Genomic DNA, 16,240 nt, shown 5'->3' on the forward strand with positions numbered 1-16,240 from the left:
GCAGGGGAGCGAAGGAGGGAGGGAGCGAGGGAGGAGCAGCAGAATATCCGGCAGAGAGTGTGGATGGCGAAAAGGGAACTCTGGACCCTTCTTGGGGGCATTGGCCACGAAGGCATGCGCAGTTTGGATGCTCCAAAGCGGGGCCAGCCAAGGCGCAAGAGTTCGAAGAGGGGGAGCGGCGAAAGAGGGGTGGGGGGCACGCATGCAGTTTATCTTCCCTGCCTCAGCTCCCTGCTGCGCAAGGCGAGGAAGGAAAGGGGTGCTGCCCGCGCCCCTCAGAGCTGCGAGCCGAGGAGCCAAGGACAGCGCCTGATTATCGGGCGAGCCAAGCGCCCGACTCCACTGCCCCGAATCACATCCCTGTGTGCAGGGCGGAGCCAGTGAGGGGCTTTCCGGGAAAGGGGTCGGGGCGAAGCTCTTAAATGCATCCCAGTTCTGCCTGAAGCCTGTCCGCTGGGGGCACTTTGGCGCAGCGACTGTGACAGAGAGACAACCAGGAAGGTTCCCCCAGCTTTTTGACCAGTGCGCAGCCCCCTTCAGTCCTCCAGAAACCTGCACATATAATACCAACCCCCCCCCCCCTCCCCGATCCCCCCCCCCCCCCCCCCCACACACACACACTACACCCCATTTGGCACGCCGAACTTGTGTGGCAGACAAGAACCCTCGTGGCTAATGGGGCGGGATAAAAATCCAATTAACTTCCCCCCATTTTTTTTACCAAAAAACCCCCATAATTACAATACATCACAATAATAATATAACAAAAACACAATAATAAAAAGGTAAGTGATAAACTGCCCCCACCACCCCGGAGACCAATGCTATCACCATTCACATACCGTAACAATCAATAATATGTAATATACTTCAAGTATTTCCATATCCCCTCCAGAAGTTCAGATAATCTTGACTGGGTTTACAGCCTTTGCCTTCTATCAGTACTGCTTTTACAAAATCTTCCCAATTGTCATTATATTTATTTGCTTTCATTAACCCTCTTTTAATTTTTATTTCGGTCGTCAGTTTATCATTAATTGCCATGTTCCATATTTCATTATACCATTCATGGCTTTGCAAAACCCAGTTCTGTTTCCATCCAATTAACAAACGAATAAATGGAGATGCCGCCCCAGAAGCCCCATGCCACAGCAGCCATTTTGTGAGAGTGCCCACAACACTCACTGTTCCAGCCCGCTCATTGCTCCAAAAAGGCGAGGGATGCTTTACGCTGCACTCCCCTTATGCCATTCCCCATCCTTCCGAAGAAGCTGGTGTTTTCTGCCACATACTCTGTTTCAAGCATATCATAGGGACCAGAAACTTAGCTCTCTTGAACCTGAGCTCACGTTCCAATGAACACAGCCCCAGTGTTGCCCAAAGTACCTCCAAGGCCTCCACCCACAAAGATGCAGAAGCGACTCACCACCACCAGGAGTGCAGGAAACCAGGAGGTTCTCCCAGCGTGATGTTCTTTTCCCACTGGATCTGAGAAGAGTCAAGAGAGAGCCCAGGTGGGTAGGTGGGCTGTGGGGGATCACAGGTGGGGTGACCCTCGCGGGTCGCTCAGTCCTGCCACTCAGGCTCTGCAAGGCAGGACAGACTACCGGGGGGGCGGGGTGTTGAACCTCTTTGAAGCGGCACGCTCCATTTCAGAGTTTCTTGGGGGGGGGGGCATCCCTGTGACCAGCAGGGCCGAGGGCCAAAGGCCACAAACGCCAGCATGTTTCAGCCTGACCCACAGTCAGGAGCTGACCCTTCCGAACTGCCTGGACATCAGCAGTTAGGTGTCCGGGCAGGACTGAGATGCCCACTGGCAAAACCTCGCCCGCGGGTCTGCATTCAGTGCCCCGGCTTGCCATAATGGGGGGGGGGATTCCTGCAGTGCCTTCCCCTACACAATCACCCCTCGGGGCTGGCTCCCCACTCTCACCTCCGAGAGGAAGGTCTGTGCAGACTTCTGAGCGCCGATGTGAAGGAGGTATTCGTAAACGTACAGCGCCAGCCTGGGGGCAGAAGAGGCTTCCGTCGGTTGGTCTGCTGATTAAGGGGCCTCCCTATGCAGCCAGTGAGAGTCAAACGGGAACTCGCCTCGGGGTGCCTGGCTCGGCAGTTCCCCCCCAGAGCCGGCAGCCGAGGCCAAAGGTCCCCGAGCCTGGAGCTGCTTCCCAGAACCGGTGAGACACCCGGGGAGCGCCCCCGCCCCTCGCAACTGCTGGTCAATGGTCTGCTGCTTCAGTGCACACCTGTGCCTGTGCACCTGCGGTGTTTCATTACCTGCCTTTCCACTACCCCACACTGAGTGGCACTGAGGTACAGCAGAAGCAAAAGAGCGTCTTCTTTTGCATTTACAAAAAATACCCCCTTTCCGCTGGTATTTTTTTTGGGGGGTGGACTAGAAGTGCTCTTTGGACACAGAAGCAACATGGGAGGGGTCATCTAGAGAAGCTGGAAACAACGGCAAGGAGGGAATGGGGGGTCGGATAAACGATTTGTGCAAAAGAGCCCTTTCAGCATGGAAGTGGCATGCCATCATTGTGCTTGACTGGACCGCAATTCCCACCCTCCTCAAGGGTCACACTGGCTTGCGGGGAGAGGGAGCTGTGGTCCCACACCCCCAAATGGCACCTCGGTCTTTCCCTGGCAGGATGCTCCTGCCCCGGAGCATGGCAGCGACCCCGGCTCTGTGGGGGGAGCCGAGGGGCATGACACCATGGCAAGGAAGCCCCCCTGCCTGGACCAGGAGTCCTGGTGGCCCCCCCCCCTTCCCCTCAGCTCTTCTGCCTCTAGGACAGGGCTTAGTGGCCTCGCGGGGGAGAGGAGAAAAAGCCACGTGCTGAACCACAGAGCCACACCCTCCAGGCAGACCATGGGTCCTCGAACTGCGGCCTGATCTGGCCCACCAAAGGTTTGGACTCGCCGCCCCCCTGCCTGCTGCCACCCACCGCCAGGGCCGTCTGGACAGCGTGATGGGCCTCGGGCAAAGCAGTGTCCTGGGGTCCCTACGACAACTACAACTGCTGTTAATTTTGCAAGTTTCCCCATTTCCCAAGGGTTAACAGACACAGATTAGTATGGGGCCCACGGGCAAGTGCCCACCAGGCCCATGCATGAGGACGGCCCCGCACCTCACCCTGCGCGCAGGGAGGTGGCGGCTTGCTCACGCGGAGATCGCTTTGGACGCACCGGAGAAAACGCTCTCCAAGCGAGCAAGCCGCCGCCTCTCCTCGCCCCCCTCGCCACGAGTGACCGGCCCGTGCGCCCCGCCAGCACCGCCTTTCTGGCCCGCACCAGGCACCGGCACCTTTCAACTGGCTCCCTGGTGAAAGTTTGAGGACCGCTGGGGGAGACGGACAGGGGAAGGCAGCCGGGGGCCGGATCCGCTGGACAGGAAGGAAGAGCCAGCAATGCGCCAGTGCCGGCTCGACTTGCCCTCAGCCTTCGCTGGGGCCGGCCCAGGGGCCAGCTCCAAGCACATGAGGCAGGACTTCTGCGGTGAGTGCGGGCACTGCGTTCGAATGCTCCCACGCACCTTATCCAGGCCCCGCTCCACCAGCACCGCTGCGCATCTGCAGAAGGCAAGGCTCCCCTGTCGGGGCAGCGCTAACGAGGCCGCCGAAATAGTCTGCTGGAGTCCGACAAATCTTATGCAGGGAAGCGGTGGCCAGGCAGCACTGGGTGACCTTCTCTCCCTCTCCGCTCTGTCCTTCCCGCCGGCAGAGAGGAAGCAAGGATCCCAATGGGCCTACCTTGCAGGACCGTTGTGGACAGCAGTGTGTAAAATGGTTTGCTCCACACTGCCCCCTCCTGCCGAGTGAACTTTTTCAGCTATGCACAGAGGTGATGGGGCTGGTTGTTTAGCAATGAAGGGAAAGCACTCTGCACATGCTCCAAGGGCCCCTCCTTTCCCTTCATGGTCCAGTCACTGCCGGGCACCAATGCTCCAGGGAACACTGTTTAGGCCTTTATAGAAAGGGGGGAAACAGCACAAAGGCCGGGAACCAGCAAAGGGGGGGGGTGATGGGGGGGAAGAGTGGGTGGCCGAGGGCAAAAAGATGGGAGCCAGGTCTGCACTTCGCCACCCCCCCATTTCTACCTGGCCTTCAGAGGAATGGAGACATTAAATCAATAGATGTTCCAATGCACAGAACAGCTCCTTGCCCCAAAGAGCCTCCAATCTGCCAGTGGACAGCCAGTCAGGCCAGCGGGTGGAAGGGCAGCCCCCCTTGCCTGGCAGGCAGTGCTGGGCTGGGTCAGAGCAAAGGGGGAGGTTCTGTCCCTTGAAACAAACGCATCCCCCGCCAGACTGCCCCTCCTCGCCATCTACCCCAGCTGCAAAGGGCGCCGAGAGGGCGCGCAGAGAGAGAGGAACCGGCTGCCCCACACGGTGCAGGCTGAGAGGGACAGGCTGCCACCATGCAGCCCCCTCACTGGCCCAGCCAGGCCACTGGCCTCAGAGTGGGACGCCCACCAGGGCACGGAGCGCGGGGGCCGGGGGCGGCGGAAAGGGACCGGACAGACCCGCGCGGCTCCTCCGGCGAAGTCTCCGTGCTGGCCGCGCAGCCCGGGCCGCCCCGAGTCTCTGATCGCGCAGGCGGGGACAGATGCGGCGGAGGGGCGCACTCACCCCCGCCAGCCCGCACGTGCCCCGGTCCGATCCCCCTTCCTTGCGACCCCCACGCATCGCAAGCACCCCTCCAGCCAGCCCAGCCCGCGCCTCCTCAGAGCGGAGCTGCCCGCACGCTTCCGCCGCCGCCCGCTGGGCGGAGGGAGGTCGCACGGTCCGGCGAGCGAGGGAGGCGCGCTCTTCGAACGGGCGCGGGCTGCGGGGCGCTGCCCGGGAAGCGCGCACGTGGGAACCCCGCCGGGGGCCGCGATCCGCCCCGCGGGGGGCACTTACTTCTCGCGCGCCTGGCCGTCGGAGGGCACGTGGGGGCCCTTGCCCTTGGCGTGCATGGCTGGCGGTGGGGCGGCGCCCGCGGGGCACCTGCCGCTAGAGGGGCGCGGGCAGCGCGGCCGGGGCACGGGGCCGCCACCGAGAGCAGCGCCGCGGCCGCCCCATCGCGCCGCCCGCGGGAAGAGCCGCTCGGCCGCAGGAGGCGCGACGCCGGGGGATGGCCAGGCGCTGCCTGCGCGGAGGGAAGGCGCCCGCGAGAGCTGCCTCCCCCCGGCGGCTGTTCTGGGGAAGGGGCAGCCTCCCGCCCCCCTCCGCCGCCTGCGCTCTTAAAAGGGCTACGGCACATGGGGGGGTGGCGGGAAAAGAAGGCCGCTGCTTGGCCAGGCAGGGACGGCGCTCCGCACGTGCTCCAAGGAACCCTTCCTCCCGCATCACAACCTGCCACTGCGTGCGGGCCTTTCGGATGCGGAAGCGGCCCCAAGGCCGGGACACCCCCAGCCCGCTGCTGCAGCGCCCCTGCCGGAAAGGCTGAGCCTGCGGGCCCCGGGCGCTGCCCAAGGAGACGCGTGGCGCGGGGAAAGGGGGCGCTTCCAGGTGGGGATGCGGGGAGTTGCAACCCGGCACCCCCGGGCGGGGAGGCCGGCCGCTCCTGCCTGCAGTTCCGCCACTCGCCTGCAGAGGGCTCCCCGGTGCTGCCGCAGGCGCCCCCTCGCCGTCTCCGGCCCTTCGCGCAGCTTTGGCTGCCGGGTCCCCCTTGGAAACCGCCGCGCTTCGCCTTCTCTGCTCCGCGCGCCTCCTGGGCTACACGTCCGGAACGCCCTGCCGTGTGGCCTGCGTGACTGCAAAGCCCGAGTCGCTGGGTCGGAGCAGATGCCTTGCGATTAGGCTCTGCAACGCTAATTAAAGCGCGCCGGTCAAGCTCAGCTCTGCACAACCTGCGCTGTGGGACGAAGGCTGCAGGGATTTCCGAGAACGGCCACTTTGGGGTTCTTACGGAGTCGAGAGAAGTCTTGCAACGGAGTTTGCTCTGGCCTAGCAATTTGGGTTTTGCAAAGCGGGCCTCAGAGTCATTTTGCAGAGCCCGGAAGGAGGTCATTGAAGCTTCAGTGCCTCTTAAACATCCCAAGCAGATGTTGGGTTACAGCCGGGTCTGATGGGGCAATAGTCTAGAACAGCTGGAGCAGCAGCAAGCAGCTCGGCCTGCCAGTTCTGGGCCAGGGGAGATGGGCGCTGTAGTCCAACGAAGCCGGGCAAACCGTGTGAAGGAGGATCTCCCCTCGTCGGGCCAGTACATGGCATGCAAAAGCTGAGGGCAACCAAGCTCCTTGGACAGACTCTGGTCATGCAGAGCTGCCCGTCCGAAGCCCAGAAAAACAACGCACTTGTGCAGTGCTGGAAGTCAAGAAGTCTGTCCGCTCCAGTCCAGGCGATGTTTTGGCCTGACTTCCTACAGTCCAACTTCTCTACTTCTGCTTGGAAGACTCGAGGCCTTGAGCGGGGAAGGAACTGAAGTGGGAGAAGGGGAACTCTGTGCCTGACGGAAAGCTGAAACCAGAATGTCTGTAGAAGCACAAGATTTCCCCATCTGCCCCTTCATATTTTGCCTGAGAAGTTGCCAACATTTTCTGCAGACTTTGCATGTGAGATCACAACCGCAAAATCCAGCTCAGTACAGTTTTTAGAAAACTCCACTTAGTGTGTGGCTCCAGCTCACATTCGCAAAACTGTGAACCACTAAAGGCCACAGCATTTCCTTTTGGAGACGGTAAAAGCGTTTCCCCCACACAGAATGGGTGCTGCTTTGAAAGATGGACTACTGTGACATTCCCCAAGCTGATATGTTGCACTCAAACCCCCATCATCCTTGGCCAGAATGATGAGAGTCACCATTCACCACATTTGCAGGGTGCCAAAGATTGGAGTACCTTCTCTAGTGCAAATATCTGTCTCCGGTTTTCCTCTTCCCTCCACATCCTCTTTCCTTTTGCTTGGTATCTTTTTAGCACTGTTCTGTTTAGGGACTGCCCTTTTTTATTGATCCTGTGTTCCTGTTATTGATTGCAGGAACCCTGTTTGGCTAGAGAGCAGGATCAAAACACTGGGCTATTAAGGGGCATTTTGCTTGTTCTAAATGTCCAATCAGATGTCCTCAAAGAAGCCCAGAAGAGCCACAGAATCCATCATTCACTTCCAAGAGGCAGGAATTCCAGGGTAGGCTTCAGCTCTGCATGGATGCTTAACTTTGCTGTGATTTACTGTGATGAATCCACACAACTAACGTCAGTTTCTCCAAATATTTCCTAACAGCATCCAAATCCCTTCCAGATCAGAGCAAAACTCCTTACTAAAAAAGCAGCAAAAACATTTTCTTAGAACAAAGATATAAAAGAAAACTTGCTTCTCCTTGCTTTTCACAGGAATGGACCAAATGCTTCTGCAGCCTTGTGGAATTCAGTAACAAGGTTTCAAGGAGGCCAGATGGAGGGGATGCGGTGGATGATGGTTTCCCTGGATCTCACCAAGGCCTTTGGCAAAGTGCCCCATGATATCCTGGTGGAGAAACTGAGGAGTTTTGGGATAGACCAAAGCACTGTCCGGTGGATTAGGGCATGGCTGACTGACCGAAGGCAGAGGGTAACCATTAGCAGGGAATCATCGGGATGGCGGCCAGTGACAAGCGGGGTCCCCCAGGGCTCTGTCCCCGGATTGATCCTGTTCAATCCTGTTCATCCTGTTCCCTCTTTTCATTAATGACATGGAAGAAGGGGTGATCAGTCTCTGATCAAATTCTCAGGTGATACTAAAATGGGGCAGTGGCCACAACTGAGGAGCAGGTACTCCGGATCTAGAAGGATCTGGACAGACTATGGAAGTGGGCAGGAGACAACAGGGTGGCATTCAGTGAGGGTAAGGGGCATAGGAGTGGGTGTCATAAGTACAGGTTGGGGGACAAGCGGCTGGAGAGCAGCGCTTGTGAAAGGGACCTCGGGGTGCTGGTCAACTGCAGACTGAACATGAGCCAGCCGTGTGATGCGGTGGCCAAGAGGGCAAACGCCACCCTTGGTTGCATAGCCAGAAGTGTGGCTTCCAGATCGAGAGATATTATGGCCACTCTGTATGACTCTGGTGTGCCAACAACTGGAGTACTGTGCTCAGTTCTTGGCCCCTCATTACAAGAGGGATGTAGCCAGGTTGGAGTCAGTGCAGCGAAGCGCCACAAGGTTGGTGGCCGGTTTGCAGGGGAAGCCGTATGAGGCGAGACTGAGGGAACTGGGCCTCTTCAGCCTGGAGAGGAGGAGACTCCGAGGGGATCTGTTGGCGACATGCAGGTGTGTGAGGGGGTGTCACACGGAGGTGGGCAGAGACCTGTTCTCCCCTGCAGAGGCGGGCAGGACGCGCTTCCACGGAGCCAAGCTCAGGGAACCAAGGTTCAATTGGGATGTCAGGAAGCACTTCCTGATGGTTAGGACCCCCAGGGTGTGGAATGGGCTTCCTTGGAGGTGGTTGAGGCTCCGTCGGTGAGGATGTTCAAGGATAGGCTGGACAAGTATGTGGTGGGCATGTCGGAGGTGGAGCTGGCTGGAGCCAGGGGTCAGACTAGATGGCCTGGGAGACCCCTTCTGACTCTGTTTCTGTTTCTATGTTTTATGCAAGAAAGACAAACACCCTCCACCACTGCATGAGCTAAGCTTCCAGTCCTCAAGAGAGACACGGTTTCTTAACATGGAAGGTTGAGCTGCTAGTCCCTGATAGATGACTTCTCCTCTATGAGTCTGTCTGATTAGAGCCATCAAAGCCAGTTACCACCAACACATCAAGTAGCAGGGAGTTCCACAGATTCACAGGATACCTGGCCCGCCAGTCCCACTGTGCACTCCCACACTTCACATACTGTGGACATGTTGGACTACAACTCCCACTATCCCCAGACAGCCATGCCCTTGTGATGTGTCGGGCTGCGATGCTGCCACAACGACTGGTTGGGGAAGGCCGTTCTAGCCTCTACAGGAAAAATAAAATAAGAATTCCTACAATCCCAGCGATGCCCAAAATGCCGACTTTAAATCAGGACTGTGCAGAGTGCGGGGGGTCATGCACTCGCCCGTGCCCCACTTTAGCAGCCTGCCCTTCCAGTCTGATTTTGGGGCCATTCAGGGGCTTTAGGGGGCTTTGGGCCATTCAGTCCTGGCTGCCTGCTAAACCCTACAGTGCTTGTCTGGTCTCAGGTGATGGGAAGAAAATCGAGGGGATGAGCTGGAGCCACTTGTGAGAACAGCTCCCTCCTGCCTCTCCCTCCGTCCCAAATGGCGTCGGTGATGCGGGGAGCCCCACAGAACTGGGCCCTCCGCCCAGGCAGAGAGCCTCTGATGCCCCTCTCTCAGCCTTCCATTGTGCCCTCAGGTTCCCTCCTGGCCCCGCCCCCTTTGCTGCCAGGTTCCCTCCTTGACCCTCCATTGTGCCTCAGGTTCCCTCCTGGCCCCGCCCCCTTTGCCGCCAGGTTCCTTCCTTGACCCTCCATTGTGCCTCAGGTTCCCTCCTGGCCCCGCCCCCTTTGCCGCCAGGTTCCCTCCTGGCCCCACCCCCTTTGCCACCAGGTTCCATCCTTGACCCTCCATTGTGCCTCAAGTTCCCTCCTGGCCCCGCCCCCTTTGCCGCCAGGTTCCCTCCTTGACCCTCCATTGTGCCTCAGGTTCCCTCCTGGCCCCCCCCCCTTTGCCGCCAGGTTCCCTCCTGGCCCCACCCCCTTTGCCACCAGGTTCCATCCCTGACCCTCCATTGTGCCCCAGGTTCCAGCCTGGCCCAGTTCTGCCTCCTGCCTTCTCTCTCGAGATGGCCGGCCCCTCCCTGTCCCTTGGTTGTGGGGGCTGGACGCCCACGGTTAGCTAATTCTGTTTCCCTTTCCTGGCAGCATTCAAGCCCCTGAAAGCAAAAGCGAGCTGCTGGCCTTCCCCACGTGCGGCCCCTTCCCCCATTTCCTCCCTGACTGTGACAAAGAGGGAACTGCAAGTTCCCACTTCCCCCAAGTGCCAAAGCCATGCCAGCCTCCCCAGGCAGAAGACAGGCCTGCTGAGCGCCGTGGAGGACGCCAGACCCGAGGTAGGGCGGCTGGTGCCGGGCCGGCTGGTGGGGGGGCAGCCCAAGCAGCTCAGTGTGGACTAGCAGCCAGCCCTGGGGGGGTCAGGGGGGTGCCCGGGACGAAGCCCTCCATCCAGAAGGAGTGGGAGGGAGTGGTGGGGATTTGTGGTTGTGTGAGTGTGTCGAGCAGTGGGGCGGGTTGAGGGGATACAGCACCAGCTCACCCACGAAAGAAAAGTCCTCTCTTTTGTGTGTCCCCCCCCCGCCCCCAATTTCATATCCCAAATTGACAACAGTATTTTTGGATCGGCCAATGGGCAGGTAGAGAAGAAACCAACATTGTGCTCTCCCTCGGAGGTGGACGCCAACTCCCACCATCCCCTCCCTCACCCTCATTTGGCCAGACTTCCACTCAAGTGCAACAAAGACCCCCCCCCCTCACTTGGAGATGTTTTAGGGGCTCCTTTCCAGAATTCTGGCTCTGACATCCCAGCTTAGCAGCGGGATGGTGGCAGAGACCGCTTCAGGAAGGAAAGACGTGCAGAGAAGCGTCGGGATGTGGGAACAAGGAAGCTCCGCCACAGCTGCGTGGGTGGATTCCCAGGCGGGTGCAACGGGGGTTCACGGGGCCGGACGGATGCAGGGCGGGCAGCCTCCGACTTCTGTGTCCCTAGCCAGGGGTGCAGGATCTCCCACCCCCTCTGGCCCCACCCCCTGGCCCTGAACCCTCAGCCATTGGGCTGTCTTTGGGGTGCTTTCCCCATTTGTGCATCCCACTTCCGCTCCGGGGAGATAAAGTGCCCCATGCACGGAGGCTGCACCAGTGCCGGAGACGGGCAGGGCCAGCGCCCCATGCCGGACCAGGCCCACGCCTCTCTGGGGCTCTTGCCAAGTGCCTTCCAGGAGGAGATACTCCTGAGAGGGCTGCTGCCTCCTCCTGCCCCCCCGCGCCAGGCTGCCCTGTACTAAAACTAAACAGCGCTTGGCGAGAGGGTAAGACGAGGGTACAAGGGCCACTGGTGAGAACAGACTCGCCCGTATTCACACAGGATGTCGGGGCTTCTGGCCGCTCTGCTCCTTCTGCACGCCGGCTGCCTGGTGGACGGCGCGTGCTCCCCGTTCCAGGCGGGCAACAGAAGCGCCCTCTCGGGCCACGAGGTGCTCAGCTTGCTGCAGTCCGAGCAGCCGTGCCTGAACTTCAGCGGCAGCGAGGTCCACCTGCCCGGCAACGCCAGTGTGGGGGCCCACGTGAAGGAGCTGGACCTGTCCGACACCATGCTCCGCAGCCTGCCGCCACGGCTCCTGGCCAACGCCGTGGCGCTGCAGTGGCTCAGCCTCGCGGGCAATGCCCTGAAGGAGCTCCCGCCGCAGATCTTCAAGAACACGCCCCGCCTGACCAGCCTGCAGCTGCCGAGGACCCCGCTCTCCTTGCTGCCCACCTTGGGGCACTGCCTGGGGACGCTCACCGTGGACTGTGCGTGCGGCGTGGCTGGCAGCATTAGGCACTACTGCCAGAACTGCTCGCTGGAGACTGCGTGCCGTTGCGCTTCCCCCGGCGGCCTCCTCAACGCCACAGACTTCTTTGCCCGGCGCTGCCGTGGCCCGCCGCCGGGCGTTTATGCCGCCGCCGTGCTCCCCGTGGTGGCTTTGCTCCTGGTCGCCGGCCTGGCCTACTTCCTGATCCAGAAGAGGCGGAAGGCCACCTTTGCCCAGGATAAGCGGACCTCCCCGGGCTCCGAAGGGGCACACGGCCAGCCCCGGTACATCCAGCATGCCAGCCCGCAGGGCGATGCGGCCAGGGGGGCCGCAGGGGACACCAGCGACTACGCCAACATCTTCCTGGAACAGCCCCAGGGCGCCAGAGTGAGGCACGGCGGACAGCACAGGTAAGTGGCTGGTGGGGCCGCGGGACCGGAGAAGGTGCAGGGCCACGGCCGGCGCTCCCACCCCCTTGCGCCTCAGTCCCGGAGCCCGGTGGCCCCGGTGTGCGGGGCAAGTTCGGCTCTGGAGAGACGCTCGAGACCACATTCCCTCAGTGGGCGGGCTCAAGGCAAAGGCCAGGGGCTGAATACCAGGGAGCTGGAAGTCGTCTCATCGGCAGCCAGGCAGGTGGGGGGAGTGCATTGAGCCACCCCTGATCCTTGCTGTCCAGCATTTTCTGTTGCTTATGCGCAATCTTGGAAAACACCACACTGAAGGGGCTTGACGTGGCCGCATGTGACACGAGAAGACCACATTTTGCAGCGCTCTGTACCAAGGCGATGACGACACAAGAGGAAGAACAGTGCGCACCCCCTCGTGCATCTGTTCCGTTTTGGAGCGCCGGGTGCTGCCCAGGGCTCTTCTGCGAGGGGAGCCTTCGCAGTTTGACCCACGCTGTGAGATGCCCATTTCAGTGGGAGCCCTGGGAAAGGTCAAGATCTGAATTACCCAGAGCACCCGGTTCACAGCGACCATGGCCACGAGTTCACTCTTGTGCTCCGCAAACCGATCGAGATGGTTCTAGCAACGGGCAGCCTGCAGCTGTGCCTCCAGGTGTTTTGGGCTGCAACTCCTGGCTTTTGGCCATGCCAGCAGGGGCCTCTGGAAGCTCAGGTCCCAAACATCTACGCTCTCCCTGTAGAACCGGGACGGTGGCCTCCCTTATTTCCTCCTTCCCCCGCGGAACAATCGCCTTCCAAAGAAGCGGTCCACCGAAAGCTGAACTGCTGAGTCACCATAATGAGGGGGCAGATGGAGCACAAGCTGATGCCTAGGCCCGCCAGGGCAGCCCCACAACAGGGAGTCACTGGAGTGCCCTTTGGGGAAGTGCACCTTGAATTGGGGCAGAGCTGCTTTTTCGCCCGTTCTGCCTTGTGGGTCCCTTTCTCGCATCCGGTCTCAGTTCCACTCCTGTGCCTCCTGTTAGGTGTTCCCTTACCCCAGCAGGGAGCTGAGCTGAATCATCCCGGAGAAGCTTTTCCTTTCTAGAATTCTCTAGTTTAGACACCACTGCAGCGTGATGAAAGGTGGCCCTCAAGGCCGCTAAGGTGGAAGCCACATTAAAACTCACATCTTCCCTGTAACACCAATTTCAGAATGAATCCCCAAGCAGAGCGTGTAGGAGGCAGGTCTGTGGCAACTCGCCAGGACTCCAGAGGCTGAGACAAGATCTTGTGGTTTGCATGTACGAATTTCACAAGTGCTCAGCCAGAGAGCTGTCCCCATGACTCCCTTTTGCAGCTCGCTCTCTTAGCTAATTTCCTCTTGGGCAATCTCTCTCGTTAGGTTGAGCTGACAGGCAAGGAAAGGGAAAGGTAAATTCCCCAGGCGCTCGTTCTGGGCAGAGGCTTTCTGGGGAGAAACGGAGCCATTTCCGTGCAGTTTGAATGGGCCCAGTGGCCACCTCACACCCCAGGCCACCCCTCTGGCACATTGGTGCCCCCATGCATATCGCTGCCAGAAAAGCACCTCTGGCAAGTGAAATCCTGAACAATGTTCCAGTCCTCAAGGCCTGACTTGTGCTGCTATTCAGGTTAACAAACCTCTTATGAAAGCTTACACGTTTATGATCTTAAGAACTGCACGGGGGTGGGGGGGACAGGAACAACTGAAATGGCCTTTCAAGCAGGTTTGTGGAGGGGCTTGTTCCCCATCTCTCTGGGATGACCTTGGGTGCTCCACTCCAGGCCCCCAGCTCAGACAGGCTGGCAGAGACGGTTGCGGAAGACAAGCAGGAGAACTGCGGTTTTGGGAAGAGTGCTCAGCGCTGGTGGTGCTTAGCAGAAAGGCAGCTGCTTTTGTGACGGTTGTGGCGGGGCCGCATCCAGAACTGAGTGGGGCGGAAAGGAAGGAAGGCCCCCGGGGGGCAGTGCCACCCACCCCTAGAGCCGCCCAAGGCAGCGGTGGTGCCGTGCTGGCAGCCGCCTGCCCTGGATCCCGGTCTAGCTGGCTTTGGTGCAGACGAGGCTGCATTGGCGTGTGAGTGACGGGCTTTTGCTGTGTTGCCCTCAGCTGCCCCCCCGGCCCCCTGGAAGGAGAGCAGCCGGTCTATGCCAACACGCAGGACCTGTACTACAACTACTGCGGGCCGGTCGGCAACAGCCCAGAAGCCCTGGAGGAGGAGCTGTACATCATTCCGGATAAGTGAGGTCCGTGAACACGGCCCCACTGCGCCCAGCCCGCAGAGGGCCTCCCAGCCAGATGCACCCCCTGTACTGACGTGTGGCACCTGATCCGGAGATGGCGCACAGCACAGAATTTGGAGGACTCCCGCTGCGCAGGACCGAGATGCCCAGGACTTAGACCCCCACTGCCTCCTTCCTAAACTTATTGCAATCCAGGCATTAAATCATTTGGGGGTGAACTTGGCCCCTGACACCCCCAAATGTACCTTGCAGTCTGATGGTAGCGGCCCCAGGGAGGCCCGCAGGGTGCTGTGTGGGTGTTTGGGTGTGAGTGCGAGAGAGCCGGGGGAGGAGCTGGATGGGGTTGGACCGCAGCACAGACGAGCGAGGTGTTGAAGTGTGCGTCTCCGCATGGTCAGGACACAGCTACCCTACACAAACCACACTTCACAGTCCAACAACAAACCTGAGTGGAACTGGAGGAAGTGAAGTTTCCCAGCAACAGAGCACCGTCTTGCTCCCCGTTGCAAAGCCTAGCGGGGGGAAGGCAGGGGGCTCGGCTTCGAAGGGGCAAAGCAGACCCACCCCCTGTTGCTCAAACAGGTTGGCAGATCCCGACCTGCCTGGATTTCGGGGCTTTTGCAGGGGGCAGGGCTATGGACTGCATAACATTTGTTTGCAGTAACCAGCACCTCCGCTTGGCCGCGTGAAAAATGCAGCCGTATCTCCAGACTTAATTGCCCCGCTGAGCCACGACCCAGCCCTTGAGGGGCAGGACGGGAGCTGACTCCCAGAGGCCCATGACTCTGGGTGAGGCCTCCAGCCCGGCACCCTTTACGGCAGGGGAGCACCCTTGGGGGTGAAGGAGGAGGCAGATGGTGAGGACCTGAGCTGCGAACCCCTTGCAGCTGGAGGCGCAAGAGCTGCGGCGCAGGCCCCAGCACCCGCTTGGCACGCTCGGATTTGCCCATTTTCACTCTTCACTCACCTGTTTCTCAAAGTCCCTCATCTCCCCCGCCCGCCATGGAGCAACCAGGGTTCCCAGGGCAGCTGATGGTTCATACACCAGTCTTGTAAGGCGGGCCCGTGTTCTTTTCTCCCCATGGCAAAGGGGCCAAGAGAGAGGGAGGGAGGGAGAGGAATGCAGGTGCCGGGTGGGTGGCTCCTTGCCTTTGAAGCACAGTGCCTCATAGCAAAAGCCCCCTCGTTGCAAAGCAGCTGATGTCTTGCAAGGCCCTGGTCGAGCAGCCCAGCTTTTGCAAAGAGTTTGTGGAAAGCCCATATTTTGCTTTTGACATGCCACCCGGCTTCCAAGTTGTGGGGAAGGGGTGTATGGGGAGGGGCCTTTGCCAGGGACAGGGACGCAAAGCCGCATTTTGGCAACACGCCATGGAAGCCGACGGCACCTGAAACTTGGCGAGGGTGTGTGGGCAGACGCCCTGGCCCCTCGGGCAGTGGAGACGCAACGCCGTGCTTGACCCAGCCGCCTTCGTCTGTCTCCTCTGAGGAGTTGCGCCACAGCCCCTGGTGTGGCCTGACCAGAAATTCTGGCAGGGAGCGGCTGCCCTGCGGCTTGGGAAGGGGCCCAAGAGCACCGAGTTGCTGAGCTGTAAATCCACGCAACTGGGCATGGATTTGATCAAAAGCATACAGGGCCCCAGACCCAGAAGGAGATGGGATCCCGGGTCGTTTGCTGAGCCAGCTGGTCCGAGGCTGGGTTCAGAAGCACGATAAACCATGTTCCAACAGCAACCCACATTTCAGCATATCACGGATGCCTGAAGCCAGCGCCCCCCAAATGTTATCAACACCCGGCTAACGAGCTGGGTGCTCGCAGGATTCCAGCCGTGCTCAACTTTACAGCAAAATGCAATAGCTCGAGAAGGAATCCGGGGTCTTTGTGTCCAGAAAGATGGAGGATCAAAGCTCTGCCTCGGAATGGGAATGTGGTTGTGTGAGAAGGCCTCTGTGGGCACCCAGGAAGGGAGGGCCAGACAGTCTGTGGGGCTCCGTTGTGCCTGCGGCTGTTATTCTGAGCTTTCTCGGAGCTGCCGGTGGAGCTCCAGGCAGGGGGACCTCCTTTGGGTGCAGAGTTAAGCACCACGGAGAGCTCAGAAGAAAGCCCCAGAGGTGACGGAGGCGCCAACCTCCTCCGGATGGG

General features: G+C 59.9%; 2 protein-coding genes across 2 annotated transcripts in view; one reads left to right on the plus strand and one right to left on the minus strand.

Annotated features, from left to right (window-relative positions):
- Positions 1-4,956, minus strand: part of SSBP4 (single stranded DNA binding protein 4) — a 16,506-nt gene extending 11,550 nt beyond the window's left edge. Inside the window, exons 1-3 of the mRNA XM_044455917.1 lie at positions 4,901-4,956; positions 1,928-2,006; positions 1,427-1,482 (exon numbers count right to left, since the gene is read on the minus strand). Of these exons, the coding sequence (XP_044311852.1) occupies positions 1,427-1,482; positions 1,928-2,006; positions 4,901-4,956 (191 nt within the window). The remainder of the gene's footprint in view (positions 1-1,426; positions 1,483-1,927; positions 2,007-4,900) is intronic.
- Positions 4,957-9,936: 4,980 nt separating this feature from the next.
- Positions 9,937-14,340, plus strand: LOC123036609. The gene is made up of 3 exons (XM_044455956.1): positions 9,937-9,994; positions 11,023-11,859; positions 13,967-14,340. The coding sequence occupies exons 2-3, from the start codon at positions 11,024-11,026 to the stop codon at positions 14,100-14,102; spliced, it is 972 nt and encodes a 323-aa protein (XP_044311891.1). The 5' UTR covers positions 9,937-9,994; position 11,023; the 3' UTR covers positions 14,103-14,340.
- Positions 14,341-16,240: the final 1,900 nt, after the last annotated feature.

The sequence above is a fragment of the Varanus komodoensis genome, unplaced genomic scaffold (genome assembly GCF_004798865.1).
Source record: "Varanus komodoensis strain SLA01 unplaced genomic scaffold, ASM479886v1 scaffold80, whole genome shotgun sequence".
NCBI classification, from domain to species: Eukaryota; Metazoa; Chordata; class Lepidosauria; order Squamata; family Varanidae; genus Varanus; species Varanus komodoensis.